The sequence below is a fragment of the Hoplias malabaricus genome, chromosome 8 (assembly GCF_029633855.1).
Source record: "Hoplias malabaricus isolate fHopMal1 chromosome 8, fHopMal1.hap1, whole genome shotgun sequence".
NCBI classification, from domain to species: domain Eukaryota; kingdom Metazoa; phylum Chordata; class Actinopteri; order Characiformes; family Erythrinidae; genus Hoplias; species Hoplias malabaricus.
In genome coordinates this window covers 31118995-31146791 of record NC_089807.1, presented here as the reverse complement: position 1 = coordinate 31146791, position 27797 = coordinate 31118995, and the positions used below count along the sequence as shown (strand labels likewise).

General features: G+C 38.4%; 1 protein-coding gene across 1 annotated transcript in view; it reads left to right on the top strand.

The window, feature by feature from the left end:
• Positions 1-25034, top strand: part of LOC136705989 (synapse differentiation-inducing gene protein 1) — a 34387-nt gene extending 9353 nt beyond the window's left edge. Inside the window, exons 3-4 of the mRNA XM_066679853.1 lie at positions 12971-13108; positions 23938-25034. Of these exons, the coding sequence (XP_066535950.1) occupies positions 12971-13108; positions 23938-24096 (297 nt within the window). The 3' untranslated portion in view covers positions 24097-25034. The remainder of the gene's footprint in view (positions 1-12970; positions 13109-23937) is intronic.
• The last annotated feature ends 2763 nt before the right edge of the window (positions 25035-27797 follow it).

The window sequence follows — 27797 nt, the reverse complement described above, 5'->3', positions numbered from 1 at the left end:
CTGTGAGTAGTTGGTGTGTTCTCCCCGTGTCCGTGTGGGTTTCCTCTGGGTGCTCCGGTTTCCTCCCACAGTCCAAAAACACACGTTGCAGGTGGATTGGCGACTCGAAAGTGTCCGTAGGTGTGAGTGAATGTGTGTGTGTCTGTGTTGCCCTGTGAAGGACTGGCGTCCCCTCCAGGGTGTATTCCTGCCTTGCGCCTGATGATTCCAGGTAGGCTCTGGACCCCCCGCGACCCTAAATTGGATAAGTGGTTACAGATAATGAATGGATGGATGGACTTTTTGGTAGCTCTCTATCCTTTCAGAGCCACAGTGTTGAGGTTTCTTCTCACAAAGGTGGAAAAAAACAGCTTTTTACTTATGTTCTTCTTATTTGCCTTTCCTTCTATTTAAGTGGATTTTCTTATTTAAATCACTTAGAAATATATCTTGAAAAAATATGAATAATCAAATTAACTTGAATAAAACAAATCAACAGTGGACTCTGACTTTTCCAAAGTAGGCTATGTCTTATAAATTCAAGTAACGTATTACTATGATGTCATTTTGAATTTTTTCTCAGCTTTGTGTTGTTCTAAAAATGAGTAAGAACATCTTCTTCAGTCTGTCTAGTTATGTACATGTTCCACAACTGTGATATTTCCATATTCAACAAATGCCATAGTTCAAAAGAGATGTTTATATATGTGTATACCAGCAGTGCCTGAACAGTGTCAGACCAATGTTCCTCATTTGCAATTGGCAAACCCTCCAATCTGCTGTTTTTTTCCTAGCTGATTTGAGTTTCAGTTTCATAATGTAAATAATGTGAGTCATAGTACACATGCACTTCATTTTAATGATGGTGCTACCCATTAGCTTACCCATTTCAGGGCATTTGGTTCAATTGGTGGGCTTTGTGTAAAACTAGTAAAAACTAGTAAACTATTAGTAAAACTATTAGCTAATTATTAATTGGAAAGTAATCATTGCTGCACCACATACAATGTTTTCTGTAAGTGTAAGAAAGACAGTTGACTAATTACACCATTTTTGGTGCAAATGTCTGTTTATAAGACTTGAACTTGTCCTGGCAATGTAGTAAGTAATTAGATGAGAAATGGCAATGTATTTTAACAACTAATTAGCTGCCAGTTATCTAGAATCAATATACAGTATTGGACAGTACACCACTGTATAGTTAATTTACTGTAATTCCCAAGCAAATCATTGTAAGTGTCATCAGTGCAGGGAGTCTCTGTTCACTCAGCAACGCCTCTCTACAAATTGTAGGTATAGCTCCAAACATAACACTGATTCCACCCCAGGCTGTACTTCACATTTAGTTCAAGGAAACAGTATTTGATTGTACGAATTGTATCATAATTTATTGCAAATTTACAGCAATGCTTTATGTTGTGCATCAGACCGATAGAAATGTCCAGGTGAAGGGGTGGACTGGGACAAAATAATCGGCCCTAGCATTTTGGACCAGACCGCCTCACCACATTCGATAACGCACACCTTTTCGGTCTTTTCAGTCTCTTGAATATGTATATCAACTGTGCAACTCTTTAAAACCATGTTGATGAGTGGTGGCTTTACAAATACACCTAGAATTATTGGATTATCTTGTGAAGAGACACACAGCTGCATTGGCATAACAAAGACAAGAGTTTATCATTTTAAAAAATGTGATATTCTTTCATTTCTGTACATTGTCCCTAACCGCCTACATAAAAACCACCTCAACACAATTTTCCAGGGTCAAGCCTACTACTCACCCCACAAACATTAATTGTATAATAATGAAATTAGAATGCTGCCCGCTGACTTATGGTTGTTGTCCAGTCAGTGTACACAATGTCTTATAAGAAGCCACCAGTGGTAGGGACGTTATTAGCTTATTTCACCTGCGTTTACAATACAAACTAACTTGGCCATAGAATATTATTCATTCATTCATTCATTCATTATCTATAACCACTTATCCAGTTCAGGGTCGCGGTTGGTCCAGTGCCTACCTGAAATCATTGGGCGCAAGGCGGGAATACACCCTGGAGGGGGAGCCAGTCCTTCACAGGGCAACACACACACTCACACACTCGGACACTTCTGAGTCACCAATCCACCTACCAACGTGTGTTTCTGGACTGTGGGAGAAAACCGGAGCACCCGGAGGAAACCCATGCGGATACAGGGAGAACACACCAAACTCTTCACAGACAGTCACCCGATTTGAGCCCACAACCTCCAGGTCCCTGGAGCTGTGTGACTGCGACACTACCTGTTGCGCCACTGTGCCACCCTTCATAGAATATTAACCAAAATGATTTTATTGATGTTTTATCATTTTTTCAGGTTTATCACAGGGTTGGGTTGCTTTAGCCTACTCATTACATTACAAGTGTTCTGAAAGCAGTCCAGCTTACCACAGGTTCTGCTATATGTCCCTGGTCACAGTGAGTGCCACTGTCAGAACTGCTGTCACCACCACCACCACTGTCATCAGCCACGGGAGCTTATGAAGGCCCTGCTGTAACATGTCTAATTTTGGCACATTTGGCAGCGTTTGCTTGAAGTTTCTTTTTTTTCTTGCCGTTTCTTCATGCCTCCTTTGCGTTTTCTCTCCATCTCTGAAGATTCTGTTACATTCATCCTACATTGCACTGCACAATGGCGCACAGAGGTGTTTCATGACATGATCGTGCCCTGTGTCAGTAAAGAAAATTACCAATGGGCCGCAGACCAGTGTGTTTCAAGGCTGTACAGATGTAAAAAAAAATTGTTATAGTTACTATAGTTTATAGTTTTTTTATATGATCTTTGATGAAAACTGAATATGACTGCGCTGTACTCTGTATTTAAGCTGAATGGCTCAGAGCATAATGTTCATACTTCCCCAAATCTCTGCTTTCATGGACAGATGAATTACATTTATAATGTAGTGAATAGAAATCTCATTATACTGTGCAGTAAAAACACCACACTGTAATTTACTCTAAAGCTGTCTGAATGTCTTTTATTTTTATAACATATTCTCTCATTATTTTCATGTACTAAGCTTAACAACCCTTGTGAACCTCCCTATGAATGAGCTGTACTGGGGCGCTGAGCACAGCTTTGTAAGAGGGACAGAGGGAAGTCCATTATCCCTCCCCACTGTGAAAGGCCATTGTAACCTTCTAATTATCTTGACTATTTAGGATGTGTTCTGACCTTTCAATAAAAATGTACTTTTGAAGTTCATTTTGGGATCAAATTAATTGAGCACTTGACTTGCCTATTATGCAGACCCACACTTCAATCTGTTGCAGCGTTACCTCTTTCCTCTCACGCCTTTCAATGACACGATGTTCAGAATATGATTTGACCGTTTGCTGGGCCATGTCATCTACCAAAGAATCCAATTTTAAGCAACAAGTACAGAGGCTACTTTAGGAAACACTGCTGGACATCAGTAATGAAATCATTCCAATTTTTATTTATGTTTTATTCATCAATTTTTATCCATGTCTAGACTGGACTTTTAGGTCACTCTGATTATGCAAAAGGAATAATAAACTGAGGGAGACCATAAACAACATCAGATTACTGTTTAAGGTCTACTTCATTTCTGCTGTGCTGGCAAACACCTCATTGCTACAGTTACAGGGGACATGTTATGGATATAATTGGTTCAGTGCTTCTGCACATTAATTCGGGTCTCTGGAGCCTCACAGCTCACAAACCGTGAAACAAGAAAATCTAGTCATTTTTTTGTGGACTATATACGTCTTAAAACATAGGCGCTGCTACTTACTTAGTGCACACAATTTATTATTCTCCCACTTTCTTATCAGAGTATCTCCAATCACAGCGCTTGACTTGCATTTATGTGAGAATGCAAAGATCAATTATTCATTCAATCATTGTCTGTAACTGCTTATCCAGTTCAGGGTTGCGGGGGGTCCAGAGCCTACCCGGAATCATTGGGCTCAAGGCAGGACCACACCCTGGAGAGAGTGCCAGTCCTTCACAGGTCAACATATGCACACACATATTCACTCACACACTCAAACCTATGGACACTTTTTTGAGTCGCCAATCCACCTACCAACGTGTGTTTTTGGACCGTGGGAGGAAACCGGAGCACTCGGAGGAAACCCACGCGGACACTGAGAGAACAGACCAAACTCCTCACTGATAGTCACCCGGAGCAGGACTCAAACCCACCACCTCCAGTTCCCTGGAGCTGTGTGACTGCGTAAAAATATGGTGAAAACGAGAACAGAGAATAAAGAGAACCTTGTGGAAAAAGTCTAAAACCAGATCTTCTCTCTTCTGGGTTTTCTCATTAAAATAAACTTTGTTGAACAGGCACTGGGGTGCACAGTGGCGCAGCAGGTAGTGTCGCAGTCACACAGCTCCAGGGACGTGGAGGTTGTGGGTTTGATTCCCGCTCCAGGTGACTGTCTGTGAGGAGTTTGGTGTGTTCTCCCTGTGTCCATGTGGGTTTCCTCTGGGTGCTCCGATTTCCTCCCACGGTCCAAAAACACACATTGGTAGGTGGATTGGCGACTCAGATGTTTCCGTAGGTTTGAATGTGGGAGTGTGTGTGTATTGTCCTGTGAAGGACAGGCGCCCCCTCCAGGGTGTATTCCCGCCTTGCGCCCAATGATTCCAGGTAGGCTCTGGACCCACTGCGACCCTGAACTGGATAAGTGGTTACAGATAATGAATGAATGAATGAACAGGCACTGAAACCAGTCTTTCTGGCCAGGGCTGTTAAGACAGAGAGAATAATGCTGTCCTTATTGTTCTCTGACCAAAGCAGGTCACATCAAGACCTCAGAACGGTGTTTACCTGTGAAAAGTGTTATAATATGTCCCCTTTAAGGAAAAAACTCAATGAAGAAGTCATTCGAGTAAAGTCAAGAAGAACCAGCCAGGTTTCCTAAATCATTTTTAGCAGCAGATTAGTTTTTCTGAGGTCTGTCAGTGGAATCTTAATAACATTCATCAAACTATCATTTACAAAACTCAATTCTACTTTTTGTATTAATTAATGTACAGCATGGTGGTGCAGCAGTTAGAGTTGTTGTCACACAGCTCCAGAGATCTGGTCTTAATCTCTGCCTCGGTTCACTGTGTGTGAGGAGTTTTATGTTTTTTCCTTGTGTTTGCGTGGGTTTCCTCCCAGAGTCCAAAAACATGTTAAACAATGAATTGGCTGTGCAAAATGTCCATATGTGTGAGTGCGCACTCTGTGATTCTGGGTAGGCTTCACTGTATTCACTGTGACCTTGAACAGAATGAAGCCATTACAGAAATTAAATGTATGAATGAATTAATGTATTTCTTGATTGCAGCCATTTCAAACTTTGCAAATGTCTTCTGATTTCTTGGTTACATTACTATGCAACACAGAGTGGGGAAAAAAAATCCTTGTGCCCACATTGGTCATCAAGAGAATGGTTCAAATCATCAATTCAAATCAAAATTGAATTATATAGCTCTTTTTACAACTGACGTTGTCACAAAGCAGCTTTACAGAATTAGTATCAGGACAGGTAGCAATGCAAATCAGAAAGCCCCATGCGAGAAAGACAAAGGCGACAGTGGCAAGGAAAAACTACCACGAGGCTGTAGGAAGAAACCTCGGGAGGAACCTAGACTCACAATGGAGACCCATCCTCCTCTGATCAAACTACAGATAGAAATGAACAGTATAATCAGTCAAATCTATCATTATACTATAGTGTACTTATTAGAGTTACAATAGTTGGAAGCATCAGTCTTAGTGTTGTTACCCAATTCCATTTCTACATCAGTGTGATTGAGAATGGTGGGTAATAGTGTGTGGTCAGAGACTGGCAGCAGTACATGGAGTACATGGAGCAGCTGGTCTGGTGTGGGCCGCAGAAGAATCCAGCAGACAATCTTCCACCGGTGGGCCACCATTTTCTTGGAAAACAGTAAAAAGAAAGAATTTGTTTAGTTGAGTGCAATAGAAAAGCAAATGTAAATACTTTCATTAGTGTAGTGACTCCAGCTGATTTGACTGTAACAGATTGACTGGAAGGAGGGAAACCAAAGGGAACAGACGTTAGATCACCCTGAAACGTCAACATGCATCCGCTTCACCATCATCAGACCAGAGTGATTGTGAGCACAGCGTCGTAGAGCACAGCACTGGAGTTTAGCATGATCCCTTATGTTTCTTCATTATACCAGGAGCATGTTTTTCTGTCATAGCTTTTTGTGCTTAAGTGGTGCTACACTATCTAAAGTTGATCAAAGTGTATTCTCTAAATAGTCAGTTAGTCTGTCTAGCTCCAGTGGGTCTGATGGACCATTGACTGAGGTCAATAAATCAGTGATGTTTTTAGTAAATTTAGGGGCTGTAGATTGGGTTAATGTGCGCTTTAGATAGTAATGTGGGTGTGTATATATTGTGTAATCAATACTTATTTCATATGAAATTAGGTAGTGATCTGAGATTGATGATGAGGTTTTTTTTATGGTAGTGCCCAGGGTCAAAACTAAGTCTTGTGTATGATTACAATAATGTATGGGGCCTGATACATTTTGGGTGAAACCAACAGAGTCTATGATTGACGTAAATGCCTTTTTTAGTGGACCCTCACTTTTCTCTAAATTAATGTAAGAGTCTCCTAAAAATTATTAATTTATCACAGGACACTGCTAAATCAAAATCACCAAAATTCTTTTAAATATTCTGAATAGGGCCCTGGTGGTCTGTAAATATTTATTAAGGAGAGTGTGTTCTTATCTGTAGCTAGGTTAGGTATATTAATGTATATCATTTCAAAGGAAGTGAAGTTGTAACCATGTTTTGGTTATTATCTAAATTATTTTTGTAAATTACACATAATCCACCTCCTTTGCCTGTTAATCTGGGGCTTTGTACATATTTATAGCTGTAGTAGTGGCTTGGTTAAGTGTTAAATATTCATAATTTCTGACCCAGGTTTCACTAAGGCATACTGTATAACATCAAATTTCTGATCCATTATAATTTCATTCATAATGACTGCTTTGGACTTAAGTGATCTTATATTGAGTAGGCTGAGCTTTAGGTCTGTGGGAATAATACTAGCTTCTATTTCTGATGGTTTAATAATGATTAGGTTATTAAGGAATACTGTCTGACGGTCTTGTTATTGTAAGATATGTTTATATTTTTAAGAGCAAGCATTTTGTGTACAACCCTTACTACGGACAGACAAATGGGCATTATCGGTAAGAGTATTGTTTAAAGTATCATTAAAACCACTTACCTACTCGATGTATGATCTTCTCGTCTGATTTGTGCAGATGGGTGGGATAAGTCAAGCCTGGCATAGAACATCCTTAATATTCCCAGAGAAAACTGCAGAACATAGGCGACTAGGGTGTAGCCCATCCCTGCAGTAGAGGGATGTGTAACAGAAGAGAAGAAAATGCACTATGAATTCTGCTTTGAATTTAAGGAAAGATATCTATTTGCCTTCTTTACAGTATTAAGAATTTTTTCCTAGGTCCCAACATCCAAACCAACAACCATTCTTGAACATCAGTTATTGAAAGTGTATACACTGGACTTTGTCTCTAGGGCAGCTGGAGTGGCATCTGCTCCCACAGAAATTTAACTGGCCACATTGTGTGTCCCATCTCTGAAGCTGGAGTTGGATTGACTGTTAGAATGCCTGTTTGAGATTTTAATTATCATGTTACTTTGTTAGGAAAAAGGATAAGATGGTTTTACTTGGACATATCTTATGTGTTTTATGAGGTTTTTATTTGTAGACGTCTGTGTTTTAAGTCCCTTTCTGATCATTGACTAAACCCATAAAATCTCATCCTTGTTCATCAAAATTACAAGGTTTAGATGTAGCTCTATCCATTTATCTTCATTCAATACGAACATGCAATAAGACTCTACTTCCACTCACCAAATTCACCTCCTGTCTACAGTTTAAGAGCCCCATCTTGCAATTTAACAGGATTGGTTCCTTAGGTTTAAAATGTCTACATTTGTTCATTTGAGACTATGTTAGGAACCTTGCGCCCAATGATTCCAGGTAGGCTCTGGACCCACCGCGACCCTGAACTGGATAAGCGGTTACAGATAATGAATGAATGTGGTTTAAAAGCTGAAAAGTTTAGCCAATGTGCTGACTGTTTGTGTCACTCATAAAATATCTTTCAGCATATTAGAATTTTAGAAGTTTAGAATATTAGCATATTAGAATATGTAGTTTAACTTTTACTGGAATGTGCGTTTAAATAACTCTGATTTAACTGCTATAACCAGCATGACATGGTCAGTAGGGCGGAAGGTTTCTATTATGCTGTTGTCCTGAATGAAAAGGATCCAGATCTGTCCATGTATACATTTTGCTTGCAAAACAAATGGGATAAATAGACATCTAGTTTGAAATACTATACTGTCATCAGTATGAACTCTTAAAACTTAAAAATGAAAGATTTGTTGACATTAAGAAATATTACACCTAAGAGTACAAGTAAGAACAATATGCAGTTGGGTATTGTATATCTTCCCTACAGTGTTTTTTACCCTTCATTTAAATGGTGGCTCATTTAGGAAAGGCGCTTTAATGCATCCTGGCCCTCAGAAAGTGGAAACTACTAATTTTAAGGCTATGAATGTAATTTGCTTATTTACTGTTTACAAACATATTTTTTCTCTCTTAAATGTGGAAAGAAATTTTCCCCTGTCCCAACAGGCTACCCTTTAAAATATTGTACAGACCATGCTGTATACAATGTACCAAGCTGTGTGATAGATGAATTGGCCTTCTACTGACCCCTGTCCATAATCATTCTAACGATGATTAAGATTCATTAAATATTCTGTTAGCCTGTTATAATTGACCGTTATCTGTTATCTCCTCATTTGGGCTACAGACTGGGTGACGCTGCTGTTCATGTACATAGCCCACACAGCTTTTCAGATACTCATCTACTGTAACAAGCTTAAGGGATTTATGCACAAGGGTAAAAGAAAAACAAAATGTAAATTAGATTTTGAATATGTAAATATGATTTGTTTGTCTTTGATTTCCTGTCTCACTGATACATGTTTCATTGTGTGCATGTATGAGTGTGTGTGTAAAATCCCTCATGCTGGTGCTGGGCTTTGCTCTCCCTTCCTCTGCAACACCTACACTGTTGCAGCAGAGTTTCCATAATACATTGTAGAGGGACAGAGTCTATTAAAAAAATGATTTATGTTGCCATGACACATGAGGCTCAAAATGATTGCCGGATACCATTGCAGGGTGTTGTGTAACTCAGAGAGAAAGAGAGAGAGAGAGCGCGCTGTTGTGCTGGTATGAGTGAATCAGACACAGCAGTGCTGCAGGAGTTTTTAAAAACTGTGTCCACTCTCTATCCACTGCACAGTTTGGGTTGGCTGGATATGTAGTGTTAGTGAGGTTTTTAAAATGGAGTTGATGAAATGCACAATAAGTGTAGAAAGATGAACGTTGCTTAGATTCTTAAAAAGTAGCTATGTCAAGGTCAATGGGGGGGGGGGGGGAGTTCACGCCCCTCGCTACCGTTGTATGCTTTTAGGTCCTTTACACCTTTATTTGCTACACAAAACATGGGAATTTCATTTTTAATTCATCCGAGAACTTAGACGTTTTGGCATAGCTGCTCGAGATGAGTGTAGGTACATGAACTTTGCCTGACGTAAACAAGGACTACTGACATGCAGACTGACCAATTAAATGTTTACAGAGAAGGTTATCGACCAGTAACGCTAGCGCTACAGTCAGACCATCCAATCAGAAGAGTTATAGGCTACTTCACCACGCCCCCTTCTCACTCAAGTGAGCCATATGGAGTAGGGGAGGGCGGGACTAGTTTGTGAACGCTTCTCGATATTCTATGTAAGCTCTAGCAAAACAAAATCCCGGATGTTTGTGAAATTAATTTTTTTAAGTCTAAAAAAGAGGACATGTCCAGGTAAAAGAGGACGTCTGATCACCCTAGTAAAATGTTAACAAACAATAAAAATCTTTTTTTTATACAGTATTCCGATTTTTATACAGTTTTCAGATTTCTAAACATATGTAGTTCCACCCCAAACAGGCTGAAGTCATGCTGTTCACTCTGTTATTCAATTCCACTGCTGTTCAACTCTTGTTCAAATGCAGCCTTTAGACAATAATTTTTCAGGATTTACACTTCACTAGTTTTACTTTTCATCTGAAGTCCATTCTGAGATTTAGCAGACTACACTACACTACACTGAACTTGGGGAGAACTGTGGATAAGCTGACAGAAAACTAACAAAAACAACAGCAAAGTGGAAAGATTCAGTTTCCCTCAGCAAAATACAACCGCAGAATGAGAGCAAGGCAGCAGTCAAATAGGAGTTGGAATTCGTAGGCACTGTTGCACTAACTAGATATTTTCAATGAAAATTCTGAACCCCTTTGAGTTTATTTTCATATACACAAGGATCATGTAAAATATGCACTCAGAATTATGTTACTGAATTAGGGAAAATAAAAAGCTTATTTTGTTCTCTCTCACAGTCAACTTCAGAAATACTGGCACCCTTCATGAAAAGGAGCTAAAAAGAACCACACTTGCAATGCAATGTATTTAAGCTTAAATGGGTAAGCTAATTTTTTTATTAAAAATGCAGATTCCCCTGGCAAGTATGACAGCATACAGTCTCATTCTGTAGTGTTTAAAATGTTTGAGAACTGTTTCATGCTGAATATTTTCAGCTGAAATAGATGCTTAGGTTTTCTCTTGTGAACTGCCCTGTTCAGCTGAGACCACACATTTTCAATTGGATACAAGACTGAAGATTGAGAGACATTGCAAACCCTTTTTGATGTGTGCTTTGAGTCACTGTATTGTTTTAAGCCCAGCCTCAGCCTTCCATTTGAGGAAAACAGAGTTCTGGCTGAAATATTTTGGTATTGAATGTCACTTCATTATGTCACTGACCACTAATAGCAAAACAGCCCCAAAGTATCAAAGAGCTACCACCATACTTTACTGTGGGCATGAGGTGCTGTATTTGTTTTTGTTTTTTTTCTTTTTCTCACCTGACCACAACACACAATTCCAGTTGTAATTTCAAAGTTAGCTGAACCTATGTGTGCTTTTAGGTCCTTTACACCTTTGTTTGCTACACAAAACATGGGAATTTCTTTTTTAATTAATCCAAGAATTAATGAATTAACATTTACGTTTCGGCATAGCTGCTCGAGATGAGGGTAGGTACATGAGCTTTGCCTGACATAAACAAGGACTACTGACGTGCAGACTGACCAATTAAATGTTTACAGAGAAGGTTATTGACCAATAACTGTAGCTCTACAGTCAGACCGTCCAATCGGAAGAGTTTAGTCTACTTCACCACGCCCCCTTCTCACTCAAGCGAACCAAACGGAGTAGGGGAGTGCGGGACTAGTTTGTGAACGAAACGCTTCTTTAAATTCTATGTAAGCTCTAGAAAAAGAAAATCCTGGACGTTTGTGAAATTCCGCCCGAACCTTTTTTTAAGTCTAAAAAAGAGGACATGTCCGGGTAAAAGAGGACATCTGGTCACCCTAGTAAAATGTTAACAAAGAATAAAAATCCACGTTCATAAGTGATATCTTGCAGGACATTAAATAAATGAGATGAAATTAATATACCAGCACATTTCTACAGATATGCATGTGTTTAAAGGAGAATCAGCATCAGTAAACAGTTATATTATTCTATATATATATATATATATATATATATATATATATATATATATATATATATATATATATGTTCATATTGATATTGGAATTATATCATGTTGACAGAAATTAAGAAATATGTTGTGATATCAATTTTGGCCATATCGTCCAGCTCTATATAGAAATCATATTTATTAATATGGGTGACAATGTTTATTATCTATGTATCTAAAAAATGCACTGTTTTTAAATGGTAAGAACTTTTTCTTCAGAGTTATACTGAGACACAAGTAATCACTGATTAACAACACAAAACATTTTTATTTATCACAAGGAAACTTTTGATATTTGATATAAATGTTTGATATATTTTTCCCCTGTAATAACTGATTACAGTAGTGTATTTACTTTTGCCTGCCTCAAAATTCCTTTTAATTCAATGAAGCTCTTATAGATAAAGTCGATTCCTGGTCCTGTTTATTGGATGCAGAATATCCAGTCCATCACACAAAGGAAGAAACAATGCAGTGTTTTCTGATTCACCTTGCCTTTAAGAGTCATTAATGTGCTGTATTTCACAACAAATAAAAAGACATTTGATCAATTTATCAAAATGTCAGCTACAGTTATTTCTTTTTTTCACCATCTGCGCAGCCTAAACATATCTAATCATCATTCAGATCTCCAATGCAATATGCAAATGTCTGATATTGCTTATGACAGATCTTTATGATGAGGGCTTTTAGAACAGTTGGTGACAGCCATACCCAAAGGTAGATTACGTACATGTTCAAAAATAGATTACCCTTCCTTTCATCCAGAACCATATTTTTCTATTAGTCTGGCAGCTCACTCTCATTTGAATACCCAATTGCACTATTGTTCTGAAGGAGCGATATTGCAAATTTGAATTTGATATACACATAAGGCAATAACACAGATAGCTCAGTGGCATGGTGGAATAAACAGTTCCTGGAGGATGCAACTTGAAGTGCTGCAGTCACAAATGCAATGCTTGCCAAGATAATAAAAATAAAACAAAACAAAACAAAAAATCTAAGGCCTCAGACTGATTGGGAAAGCTATGCTGTGTGTGTTTCAGCTTACAAAGCTAACTTAGACCGGAAGAGGTCATTTTTCGCAATACTGTAGATAGCTACTGTTTGACTCTTCCGGTCTTCAGAAGAGGACAGAATTCTAAATGGAGGGACTGTTCTTATTTGGCACTGAAGCCTTGTTCAGGTGGTCAAGCATTTTTTCACATTTTTGTGTTCTTTCTACAGAGTGAGTATTCAAGTGACTCTGAGAGTGAGGACAACTTCCTTATGATGCCACCGCGGGACCACCTGGGTCTGAGCGTCTTCTCAATGTTGTGTTGCTTCTGGCCCCTAGGAATTGCTGCCTTCTACCTGTCTCATGAGGTAAAAACACTCCAAGCCACTTGCCATTCGAAATTTAATTTAGCAGAAAGGATTTTCCATTCATAATCTAATTTGGAAGAAAGAATTTTTGTTGCTATATTGGAAATGATAATTCACTTCTAACTTGTCTTCTGCATCTTTAAATTATGAAGACAATGTTATGAAAACTTCAATCAACCCTCTCTGGCACTGCTTCTATGTCGTTTAACCATCTACGTGTTACAACATGAAATCCTCTTAATACATATTTTAAATGATTTCCTCAGTTTTAGCTCTTTAAAGTAGAGAAAGTAGCTCTTTTAAGTAGAGAAATTCTGTCTAAAGAGCAGAAACATCTGTCAATGTTGCATGAGTTTTTTGTTGGGTTTTTTGCAGGTTTTTGTTATTTTCACATTGAAAAGAACAATGTCAATTTAACTTATATTATTAATAAGTATGCATGGCACCAGAATATTATTGGTATTGGCATATAATTGATTAAAAGCTTGTATAGGACAAAGGATATTTGATGATGTATTTGTTGAATTACACATTTTTAATTTGTTTGGGGCAAATATGAACACCTTAGAAAATCCTGTGATATTCTGTAAATCCATGCAGATAAATGCATGCGTGATTGTGGCTTTTAGCAGTTTATTTGTCAGTGAGGCCTGCATTTACAGCGACAAGCCAAGTCCATCTCAGGATGAGTGTGTATGTGTGTGTGTGTGTGTGTGTGTGAGACAATAACTGCAGCCAAAAGTGCATCAGAGCATCATCACTGTCATGCTCCTAAATGCTGTAGGGAATGAGAGGCACAGGGAATTTCAGAGACACATTACAGTGTTCAATAAAGGCTACTGCATTCTGCTGAGCCAAGATGGGCATTTGGTTCTCGGGGCTGGACTCTCAAGTGCAGAAGAGTATTGCACAAACCCCACAAAAAAGAGAGGTTATCTGCCTCACAAGAATCCTGCACGGATGAGAGGGGGCTATGTCAGTGTTTTTCATCTGATATATTATGGTGCTAATTTTAAACAGATTTGAAAAATCCCATTTACACAATTTAACCTTTACTCCACAATTTTGACAAATTTGACAAAGACGTGTTCTTTCTTTTCAGAGGTTGGCGGAATTTAAAATTTTTTAAAATTATTTTAAAATTATTTAAAAATTATTTAAAATAAAACATAGTACATTACTGATATTTTCAGATCAAACTTTTAAACTTTAATTTTAGTTATATATTCATTCTTTAGGTTTAATTTCATTATTTTCTGTTGAAGCTGTATAAACAATGTTGTTGTTTTTGTGAAAATATTTGCTCCATAAAACAAAACTGAGGTCAATTTTTAAGAGGCACATTTATTTCAAATAACTTCTATATCATAAAGGAAAATGCGTTTAAATGTAACTGACCTTAATGTTGGCAGCAGAATGTTAATGAGCTCTGTTTAAAGTAGAAAGAACATCTTCACAATTTATGGTGGGGAAAAATCATATCAAACTCAAATAATAATAATTATAGCACCATTTAAAGTTGAACAGGTTGGGTGTTTTTTTTTTTTTTTTTTTGCATGTGATATCTTGCAGGACATTAAATAAATGAGATGAAATTAATATACCAGCACATTTCTACAGATATGCATGTGTTTAAAAGAGAATCAGCATCAGTAAACAGTTAGCTCTTTAATTTACTCCTCAGTCTTCATGAGCTCGTGTGGTGCCCAGTCTCACCTCCCAATCCTGATTTAACGTCATCTGGATTCAAGGGAGTGGAATCTGGATGGGGAAGTGAGATTGGGTTCTTCACCATGGCTCTGTCACTGCACCATTTTTCCACCAACACAAAACAAACCCATGTTACCCACGCGCAACGCACGCATATACACACACACACACACTCACAGCTTTCTGTCATTCTGATCATCACGACTCAACACCTACAGCTCTCTAATTCTCCATCTGAAAGGAAACCAACAAAAAAAAAGCTCTGAGTCTGACACTAACATCTAAGCCCACGCCAAAATCAATTCCCTAAAACCCCCTGCTACAAAGACTCCCAGCTGCTGAAAAAAATGCCATATGTCAGAATGAGAACAGAACTGGCCCCTGGAGTCATTTTTGTGAGGTTTTAGAAGGAACCACCTCCTTGGCTCTACATAGCAATGTCCCACGTTATTTAATGCTTTTAGAAAATCATGTTTCAGCCTGTATTATGGTGCCCTATTCAAGTATTCTATTCTAACCGGTAAGAACCACAACATTAAAATGTTTGTTAAAGGATAAATATAGAGAGGTAAACCTTTATCTGGACTGGTAGACCCTGGGACTTTTACAAGAATGAGAAGTCAAGAAAGCTATTTTATGGGCGCTTAACTATCCTTCTATCAATGTAGGACCTCAAACAGATTTCAGGATGAGTCACACACTGGGTCAGAGGGGTTTCAGCTTGATTTCAGTGTCTCAAGAGAGGCTTAAAATGTCACTTGGCTTATAATTGGTTTCTGCTACTTTTTTTAGTATTTAAATTAATTGTGTTCTTTGATGAATAACAAAGCAATTTGTAAAAAGCAAACCATAATGACAGATGGGTTATCAAACAGAATTTAAAGGGTGGCTTTTTACACAGCCTACCACATATGTTTAATATTCAGGTTGCATTACTTCATTGTGAAATATATCAGAATTAAATGAATAGATAACTAGTAAAAGTCTTTTGATAAATCCATGACATGGAAGCATTTATGTAAGAAAATGAGATCTTTCCACCACTATACCTTGATTGTGATAATTAAAGTCTTTCGACAATGTATGCGTTCTAATTAATGTATTCTAGGCACTGATGGGGTGATCCCTGATCATCACTGCCTATTTATACACTTTATGTACGCAAACTGCAAAACCTTAAATGCAATTTAAAATCACAATTAGATTAAAAACATCATAGTGGACCTTTATTGTAGTATGATATAGTTAGATTCCCATGTATTATGCATCCACTTCTGTCTCTTTGAATGAAGCCAGCCCAGTGTACAGTGATAGAAGTCTTGCAGCAGTTCTAAACAAACATTTTTCATTAGAGAATGGAATTGATCTAATCTTTGATTCAAAATATCTTCAAGTCACAGAGCTGCACTCAATTCTTCTAAATGCTCTTTAAAATAGTACTGTAACACCTCCACTGTAGTACCAGTCCATAGAAAACAATTTATTTAAGGCCAGTAACACTACAAATATCATCATGATGTGCATGGAAAAGCTGTTCCTTCAGTCCAAAACCCCAAGTTTTTCGGATATGGTGCCTCTCCTAATGTTTGTCTACTGCCCAGTGTGGCCCTGAGTGGAAAATATGTCTTTTTTGAGTTCCAGATCTAGTCTGTGCTGAATTTTTGAGTTCAGTAAAAACGATAGTTCTATAAGGGTTCTTTATTAGAGGAAATGGTTCTATATATAAGGGGGAAGGGGTTCTTCAAACTGATATATAGCACCTTTTAGAAAAGGGTTCTATATGGCACCAAAGAAGGTTCTTCTATTGTAACAGGCTTAACATCATAAAAGTTGAAGAACCCTTTTTGGTGAATCACCACTTCTTTTAAGAATACTCTATAAATATTTGGTAACTAAGGAGACCAACTGCTATACTTGAAAGTAAAATATTTTCCCATCTTTGCTTGTTATAGGATTTCAGCTGCTCAACAGCATGGTGTCTTTAATATAGTTGTTTTGTTTCATAATGCACCTACTGTTTTTAGTAGTTGACCTATTTAACAAGGTTTGGACATTTTTTTGCACCCCAACTCTTTTACTAAGGAGACATGTAATATATACAAAATGTGGATTGGCCCTGTCTTACTGAAATAAGCAAAGATATGCCTGAAAAAGACAAAGTTTGAATGGAAGTATGTTGTTCCAAACTTAAATATATCGTTCAGCATTAATAGTGAAAAATGCCATGCGAATTAATGAACCCCCACCATCATGAATGCTGGCATTGAAATGTGCTCTTATAACTAGCCGGATGGTCCCTCTCCTTTTTAAGCCGAGAGGATGCAGCTTCCATGATTTCCAAAAAGAATTTCATATTTTTATTTTTTACTATTTTAAGTTGAGAAACTTTATTTATGACTTTTTGAAATATCTGCTTGTGCAGTCTTCCATGGAGTGATGAACGCTCCCCATTTTAATTTCTGAGATGCTCATTTTAAAACCAATCATGTCACTGACTTGTTACCAGTTAACCTAATTTGTTAGGGGGTTGAAAATAGGTGTACTCATTCATTCATTCATGTCCTGTAACCACTTATCCAGTTCAGGGTCGCGGTGGGTCCAGAGCCTACCTGGAATCATTGGGCACAAAGCGGGAACACACCCTGGAGGGGGCTCCAGTCCTTCACAGGGCAACACACATTAACACATTCACTCACACCTATTGAGACACTTGAGTCACCAATCCACTTACCAACATGTGTTTCTGGACCTTGAGAGGAAACCGGAGCACCCGGAGGAAACCCACATAGACACAGGGAGAACACACCAAATTCCTCACACACAGTCACCCAGTCCCTGGAGCTGTGTGACAGCGAAACTTTCTTTTCAGTTGAATATAGGGTTTAAATGATTTGAATATCATTGTGTTCTGTTTATATTTACATTTTGCCAATGTTCCATATTTCCTAGAAATGAGGTTTGTATATCAAGGAAACAATGAGGCAAACTAGTACTCAGAAAAAAAAATGTATTTTATATTTTATTTAAGTGTTTTTAACTGATGTCTTAATTTTTTTTTCACATTCAGGAGTAAAAAGGTTTTACTCTTCCCAAGGGCTTTTCAAAACAATATGGGAATTCAAATGCCAAATGAAACAGATGGATATTTATTGCAGACAGTTTGTTCTTGCTTCTAATATGTTTTTCTCAGAATAGCTACAGGACCCCTCATTCTGTTTTCTCAGTGTGTCCTACTGCAGTCAAACAGCCTTAACATGAATATGAATATGAATAAAGTATCCTTCTACTTTAATAGCTATGATCTTTTATGAATATGTACGCTATCAGTCTAGATTTTCTACTGAACCTCAATCTTTCGGCCAAACAGTTAAAAAGATAAAAACTCTCCAGACATTTCATGTCATCCCACAAAACGTATTAGCTTATCTGACATTGTACATGTTAATATAAATGTCAGTCATGTCATCAAATATGTTTCAGTAATGTTAATCGGGTTCACATATTTACACATACACTGTCAGAAAAAAACTGTCATTGTTGAGGTTCCCTCAGTGATGCATAAGCGTACCTTATTCTATTATAATTGTAAAACTATAATATGTTAAACTTATGTTGATTTCATAAGGCCCATTTCATCCCCAGGACTATAATTATGTTCTTTTACACAGTTATATAACTAAATATTACAAATGTTCACATTTATGGAACACAGCTGGACTTTAAAACCTCTGTTGTACATTTAAAGTTGTACAGTTTACAGTTAGTGACAATAAATACCTCTACCATACAATTTTTTCTGAGTGTGTCAGGGTGCTTTTGTCCCAAGCAATTACTGAGTTCAGGAGAACAGGGCCTAGCAAATGTTTATTTTTTTTCTATGTCCTGAGACTGAACTGCAACAATCTGTTTTTGCTAAGCCTGTGTACATAATCTGATTCGTTGCTTTTAGAGCGTGCGCTAACACAAATGGGGTAAGCTCTTTATGTAATATTTTGGCTTGAGAGACAGTGAGAGTGGGCCTTATAAGGCGTAAGCCGTGAATAAATACCTTCCCTGGACAATAGGTGGACACATCCCACAGAGCAGTTCAGGACTTTACGTATACATGTATATTTATATATGGCCGTGGGAGTTTCTCATGCTCTTATTCAACAAGCCAAGCTTCAACTGGTTTATTTCAATGTTTCTGTATGCAAAGGATGTAGTGGCCACCATGCAGCATCGTTCTGTAAGAGGTTCTTTAAGCACTGCAGTGATATAATCTGATGCAAGCTCATGTTAAATGTTGGAGGTGCACTGAAGTGACAGCATGATGGCTCCTTGAAGTGCATTTTGCCCTTTTCAAAGCAAAATCGTGCTCATTTTCATTTATCTTTTCTCTGTATCTCCAGCTTCACCATTGCGCCATTGTTAATTAGCTTTGCTTTGATTTGATGTTAATTAGGCATGCATAAAATGAAGCAGTAATTACTAAGTACAGTTCCTCAGCTGGGCAGAACAATAGGATTGTTAATCATGTTTGCATAGCAAGTGTCCACATTAGCAGCAGGGGAAAGAAATCAACAGTTTTTCTTAATAAGACCCCAATTCAAGTGCTGCCATTGTGTCACTGCTGTTACATTTAATTGAATATTTGCTTAGAAAAAGTCTTTCTGTAGCCTTATCCCACAGTTCAAATTAAAGCCTCTAGTCCATCATCAGTGGACACAGGACGCTGGCAGACTATTCTCATTCCAGGAGTGTTACATTTGACAAAACTTGAACTGTGGAATAAGGATACAGAAATATATAGTGACATTCTCTCTCTCTCTCTCTCTCTCTCTCTCTCTCTCTCTCTCTCTCTCGCTCTCATATATAAAATGAATGAAAGTAATGTTTTTTCCATACAATTTTGGAGCTTATTTGTCCATTCATAGCTGGTGTTTCAGATTATGTCCAAAAAAATTGTTTTATTTTGACAGTGAAAATATGCAACTAAGGATAACCTTAAGCTTTGTACAGTCTGTAGATAAACACATACCAGGATTTTACAGCTTTTGCAGCTGTGAACTGCAAATGATCTGGATACATTTTCACTGTTTGTTTGCTTTTATTTATAGCAGTGCTGACCTATTACTTGACAGGCATGCAGAATGCACTGGGCTTACATATTTGGTATGAAATGTCACAAGCACTAAGTAAAACAACAAAATACAGTCACATTGAATGTAAGTGTGTGCTAATGTGAATGTTTTGGAGCTTTTATGAGATGAAAGCATTAAGCTTAGATTAACAGTATTTTGTTGCCTGGCCTCAATGTGTCCTGACACTGTCTGTAGCCATTATAACCTCTTTTTTGCAGGGTTTTCGTGGTGGAATGTGAGCAGAGAATGAACTGTGTTTACACAAACACTTGATTAGAGGAGACATATTCAGGGTCCACCAAACCACACTAATCACAAGAGGATCATGCTTTGGATTAGAACTAAGCAAAATGTCACCCCAGGGCCATGTCAATATCAACAGTCCCAAAGCAAGAAAAAACAAGCAATCCATAATATACAAAGAGAAATCCCATTACAGAGACCAACTTGCATTTTCTTTCTCCACAAGGATAAAAATAATTCCTTTTACATATCTGCAGAGCAGTTTTATCCCCCTTTAAGGAGATTTTGATGTTTAGCTTTCCGAACACTCCTAACTGTCAACTCTAAGCTCAAATATAAGATTCACTATATGACTTTTTCAATGTTCACTTCAAGACATGAAGCAGCTCAGTATATATCTTCTTAGAGAAATGTTCTGCGGTCCCCACTGGTCAGGGCAGGAGTCAATAAATCACTATAATGTTGAGGCCAGAATTTTGCATTTACATATGATTGGGTTTCGGTTATAAATCTTTTTCATAGCCTCGTCCCTGAAAGGCAGAAATGTTAGGCTATAAATTGATTTCTCTTCCCTGGTCAGAAGTGGAGGTTGCCTGTGAAAGAAATGCAGTCCTGGTCCCTGAGCGAATTAAGTGGCATTTCCAAAGAATCAGGGACATTTGAGCAATATGCTGGGAAAATAAATGGATCATGAAGCTAGAGATAACAACTTGCTAGCCTGGTTCAAGGGCTAAAATTTATGCCCTGGCAGAAAGCATTTCACAAATCTTTTTGACTGAGTTTGTACTGCAGACCTACAATGGAAAGACTAAAAGGAAGGCACCTCTGTGTGGCTTCCGGTGCGACCTGCTGGATTGTTTTCAAACGATGATAATATCACTAAGAGTTTTATTACATCACTTCCTCAGTAATGGAAAGGATGAGGTCTGCCCCTCCCCCACCATCCCTCATACAGATGCTATATTCCCCCAGATACAGAGTGAAAATAATGATATATATATGTGTTGAAAGCATTAAGCTGCACTGTATATGAACAAGGATTTAAAACCTTTGCCTGAGGACGAGACCAGCGTTAGCTTTAAACTACACTTGAAATGGCAGCATGCTTGTTCGTCTTTGGTAGATGTACCATAAACCTTTAGCATAAAGTCACATGTGTGTCGCTTACACTTTGCCAAGCAACAAACTAACGCTCTACAACCTTCATTGGCTGCAACTCTCCACTTCCCATCCTCTAAATATCTGCACACTCCAGTGAAGGTGAAATGGATTGCTGTTTCAGAATGAATTAATTACAAAGCTCACAATTAAAAATCATTCCCCCAACACACACACTCACACACACACAAATTATATCACCTTCATACTCTGTTAAGGTTTCACTAACAAATCAGCCAATATACTGCACAAACCGGATCTTGCCGATAAAAAAAAATTTTTAACAAGGAAAGACCAGCCATTTGCTATGTTTACATGCACACAATTGGCCACAGAGTCATTATCATGTCTTTATATTTAAAGGAACACTAAGTAAGATTTGTGGGTTTTGTTCCTGGTGCTCCCCCTAATATAATTCATTTTTACAGCATTATACTGAAATCAGTGCGGAGGAAGAGGGAGGGAGTTGTAAAGATAGAGGGCCTATTCTATCTATTACAGGCCAGTGAAGCATCACAGTGATTCTGAAGTTGTAATTTTAGAGTAAAATTATTACAGTGTTCATTTTTATAATCATATTAAGGAAAGTCATGGGTTAAATGCATCTTGCATAATTATTATTACTCTGCTGGAGATACAGGAGTATCAAAAGTAGCTACATTTTCATTCGGTAGCTATACATCATTAGACTAGTTTATTAGCATTTTACAGTGTGTATTCACTGAATTTATACCAAAACCTGCCCAATGCTTTGCTTGAAAATGAGCACAGTACTGCTATGCTGCCACATGTATGCTTTAATTGCTTTTACACATTTAACCAGTTCTGTTTGTGAGCACAGTATGTGGATGTCTCCACTCTGAGAGGATCCAGAGCATATTGCATATACTGCTGTATATGCTGTAGTGATATGCCTGCAGTTATCTCATGGGACCCAACAGGGAGAAGGAATGAATATTTCAGCAGCACTGCTGTCACTGGCCACTTTCGCACTAGCACGCATGGCAGAACTAAACTTTCTGGAAGGAGGGACAATTAGTGGAATAATTATCTTTATAAGGGTGGACCTGAGTGTCTTTTGCTTACTTTCCATCATTTTCTCCTCTTGCTTTCATTTTTCTAAGTGCGTTCTCTGTCAATGACTCACACCGCCTCTTCCTCACTCTGCAATATGCCCTCTGTGTGTTGCAGAGAAAATGGGGCTCCCTTGAGAGAGAAAAAGTGTGTGTTTTTCTGTGTGTGAAACGCAGAGAGATTGAGAGAAAATGTGTTTTAATCTCCTCTTTTAAGCAAATTAGAAATTCCCTGCTTTTGTAAAAGTGTTCTAAATTTCCCAGCATGCCATTTTTTTCTCCACACTTAATGACTACTTTAAGTTGAGAACTCCAGAAGAAATTACAGCAGCTCATAATGATGATACAACTCAGAAAATGTTAAATGGGATCACTGTGCCAATATTTACTCAGAGGTTGATTTAATCAAATGAACCATATTCACATTTTTCACATTGTCTAATTATGAAATCTGCACATGACATTTACAGAAGTTTTACAGGACTATTTTCCAGTCTATATATTTGGGACTGAATAGTTTATTTTTGTTAAAGGTAAATGATACAGTACTGTGCTGTATCGTTTAATATTCCTGTACTCATACATGTAAATGAGCTATGTTCTGATTGGCTGTCCTGTACTGTGTCTCATCAAAGTGTTCATATATGACAACACTGATAACATACTACATGAACCTCTCATATGTCAACAGTGTCTTTTCCTTGATTCCTTTTAATAAATGAAACCAGTAGAAAGGGGGGATTAGAAAAAAAACAACAACTCCACAGTATTTCCATTTATGAAACAGACAAAATAAATCTAATCCTTGTGTCCAATTTTTCCTCCCTGACCCAGAGACCATTCTGATTTGAGATTTCATGTTCTTGGCCTTGCAAACCCACAGTAATCAGCTTTTCACAGCCCTTATGATGCAGCTGGGTTGGCTTTTCCTAATATGATTGCCTGATAGATTAGAGCTGGAGTCTGATAATTAACATCATCAAGTCAAGCTTAGTGTGCGGCTGCCTGTTTGAAGGCTGTTTGCTTGATCTAAAGATTCAAGCCACAAGGCTACAAATGAACAGTCTGGCTTGTCTCTCAAAATGTTATGTAATATATAAAAGGAGAATTTTTTTGAGAGGTCAGGAAGGAATATCTGCAAATGAGGTAGAAAAGAAAAACAACACAAGAGCAGGGTGTTGAGAGATAAATTAGTTCATCAAAAGCAGGGGAAAAAAGGGAAGAAATGGTTAATCTCTGCAACATTTCCTGAACTTCAAAGGCTCTGGAGCCCATAGGAGGATACTGAATCATAGCACTCTAATTATTTATGCAACCACTCTCTAGCAGATCCCCCCTGTCAGTCAGATGCTGGAGAGAGGCCAATTAATAATTTCTACTCCCGGTTTTCTTTTTGCTCCCTTTCTCCCTCATCATTTTTTTCTCCTGTTTCCCCCTCATAATACTCTCTGCTTGTTTTATTCCTTCAGTCTGTTGTACCTCAGCATTCACTGATGCATTTCTCTTGCTTTCTCTCTTTTAGACCAACAAGGCAGTGACCAAGGGTGACTTTCACCAGGCCAGCTCCAGCTCCAGACGAGCTCTTTTCTTGGCTGTGCTGTCCATCACCATCGGAACTGGCATCTATGTGGGCGTGGCCGTTGCCCTTATTGCGTACCTCTCGAAGAACAACCACTTGTAGCCTTGCCTTGCCTCCCTGTCATTTCTCAGCTAACTGATTGTTCGAAGTGGATTTACTCTGAGTGCCACTCAGAGTAACACACTGAGCAATGATCCATGCACTCGAACCCAGCACTTTTATGAATCACATGAAATTATTGAGTGGATCCTCATTTGTAAACACAGTGATTATTTTGCTCAGTGTGAAATCATGACATTTCTTTTTTGGCACTCACTGTTTACCGTGGCAAAGAGTGCTCTGAGAAACTATAGGAATACTGACTTTAATATCTATTTAAAAGGCAAGGACATCAGGTCAGATGGCTCTGAGCAGTCACAAATACTGTGTAGTATTTCATGTGCCGACTTAACCCTCTGAACCATCAGTGTTGTTTTCTTTTTTCTTTTGGTGGTGAGATGTGAAAAACACAATCTATCTGAAGTGCCACAGTACTCTGAAGCCTTTTTAATAAGAGCTACAATATTATAAGGTCTAAGGGTCAGGGATTCCACACCACAAGAAGGGGCTGTTTTTCAATACGCTTATGAAATTTCAAGGGTAAAAATGGACGCAAAGCCATATTCATGGGCTGGAAGACTCTGGATGTGGACCTTCCTGATCTAGCAGTAAACTTCTCAGATGAGAGAGTGTGTGTATATTTATAATCTGTCCTTGGTGAGGTACCACTTGGCATCCCAAAAAAACCTCAGTAACCAAGCCCTATGCTTTCTATTTGCCAAACTATGATTCTGTACATGCTTCCACTGTAAATGTTATGGTGTTCCACCTTTTGGGAGATTTCAGCCAGTAATGGACTGCAACCTCTTGCCAATTAAATGTAGTCTTTTCATTCAAATCTAGTGCTGATTTATATGAAGGTCTGCTGATTCATATTTGCTTAATTTTGCTGAAGTCTCAGCTTATACCAAAAACATAATTACAGAAGTGTTACACCTCATGGTATGATATCAGTGTCCTAAATGCACCAGAAAAGAATACAGTCACAAACACCAAGGGCATATATACAGTGTATGTGGCATAGCATATGTTTTCACACACTTCACCATATGCCTAATAAAAATTAAATGTTATGTTATATTCAAAAGCATGTAAATGCTTTTTCTGTGGAAAGCAAAGGGTAGTAAAACTTGCTTTGTCACAGCTCTATTGTGATTGTTTTGCTCTAAAGAAAATCAGCACATTCACCTTTTCAAATAATAGAACCAATGGTTGTCTTCATGACACACCTAAAAATATTGTTGCCTTCACATCCTAGCATATGGTGATCGAAAGATAGAAAAACAGACATCAATTCCACGTGGTGCCAGAACAAATAATTATTAGCTAAAAACCAAGCAATACATAAATACAGCTTATAAAAGATTACTAGAACACACCAGAAAGCACATCTAAAACCAGGTCAACTCTGTCCACAAAAACATGACAAAACAGCTAGACAGTGCATATTAATGGCATCAAGCACATTTGCCTAGAGAGAAGTAGCACGACACCCTCTGACCCCTAGCACACACTTAGCTTGAAATGTGCCCCTTTTCTTGTAATTAACATAAACTATATTTTAATTGTTTTTATCCATTTATTATCTGTAACCGCTTATCCAATTCAGGGTCGCGATGGGTCCAGAGCCTACCTGGAATCATTGGGCGCAAGGCAGGAATACACCCTGGAGGGGGCGCCAGTCCTTCACAGGGCAACACACACACTCACACATTCACTCACACACTCACACCTACGGACACTTTTTGAGTCGCCAATCCACCTACCAATGTGTGTTTTTGGTCTGTGGGAGGGAACCGGAGCACCTGGAGGAAACCCACGCGGACACGGGGAGAACACACCAAACTCCTCACAGACAGTCACCCAGAGCGGGAATAGAACACACAACCTCCAGGTCCCTGGAGCTGTGTGACTGCGACACCGTGCCGCCCTAATTGTTTTTGTTTTTAATTATGAGCAAAAATTAATTGTGACATTCAGAAACCAGAATGATTATTAAATCAGAATAATCAAAATAGAGTATGCTTACCAGAATAATATAAAAAATTCTATTTAATTTGACATATTTATATCCATTAAAATTAATTCATTCATTGTCTTTAATTGATTATCCAGTTCAGGGTCGCGGTGGGTAAGGAGCCAGTCCTTTGCAGGCAACATATACTCACACATTCACTCTCACACACCTATGGATACTTTTGAGTCGCCAATCCACCTGCCAATGTGTTTTTCGACTGTGGGAGGAAACTGGAGCACCCGGAGGAAACCAGGCGTCCACAGGGAGATCACACAAAGATTGTCACAGAGAATCACACGGAGCAGGGCTTGAAACCACAACCTCAGGACCCTGGAAATGTGGGAGAGCCACACTACCTGTGGCTCCACGAATTATTATTTACATGTATGTCTAATAAGCCTCATGCATGAGACTTTTTTTTTTTTAGACAATGATCATTCAAATCAATGATGTTTTCTCCTGAGCCATTATAAGTCTGCACTGCTGACTTTTATATGGAAGTGGCCACAACTTGCAGCTTCTACTACTTAATATGTTTCATGCTCCATCAGAACTGTACTGAACCAAAACTATTTTGCATAAGTGTTGCATATTTATATGTCAGTATAATGCTCTTGTTTTGCTCATAAAAACAGCTGTCATCTGTCACAGGACCCATAATATAAGAAACACCTCAGAATAGAATTTACTTGAAAAAAAACTGATGCTTGGTCAGCATATTCATAAAATCACAGGTTATTTCCAGCTCATCGTAGTCATCAGTATCAACTCCACTGCACCAAGCTGAATGACTAATCACCTGCAAACACTCTGCATATTTTATAATGGCAGAAACATCTTCAAAGCCTGCCAGTGATATTAGCTGGCTCTGCTCTCAGCTGATTTTACATTTGGCCAGCGGAGACGAGTGAGATGCGGCCCACGATAGCTGCTTTGTCGGCCCCCTTAAGAGCTAACAGTATGGGTGAGGACCCTGTGGAGAAAGATCATAGGAGGCTAAGGTTGCTCTCTAATTAAGGAAACTGTCATTCCGGATGCTCATCTTGAGGTAATTAGCGAAGCTCGTAGCACTTCAGTGTGTGAGTGGAAGTGAAAGAATGTGAAAGAGAAAATAAGGACTCAGCACGGACTTGAATTACAATTATGAATCATTTCATCTTATTTTTTAATCACTCCAAGACTTCTGGAATAGTCTGTAATATCAAAGATCATTTGATTGGTCTGTTATCAGTGAATCTAGAGCAGAGGTGTCAAACTGGGCTCCACAGTCCATTCATGACTGTGGTCCCCTTGGGCAAGTCACCTAACCCCTAACTGCTCCGCTCTCTGGGTGCTGTGTTGGCTGCCAGCCATCTACTAATACCCCTAGTGCAATAGTGTGTGTGTTTACACGGTTGGTTTAGATTCCGATGTTTCTTCACCATTTGCTTCTCTCCAGTCTGTTTGCACACTGGAAACTGGTATAATGTGTTTATGAAGCCCCGATGTAAGGGGGGAAAAAATAATAAAAAGGCTTGGTCGAACATGCTCACGGCACAGAAATGGCAAAAAGCCTAAATGAAAATCATGAAAGGTGATAAGGATATTGCATTATTCCTGCTCCATAAGTGGGTAATATTGACTTATTTTTTGCTGTTTCAGGTTATTTAGATAGCTGTGCGCAATTCTGGAGAAAGCTAACTGTATG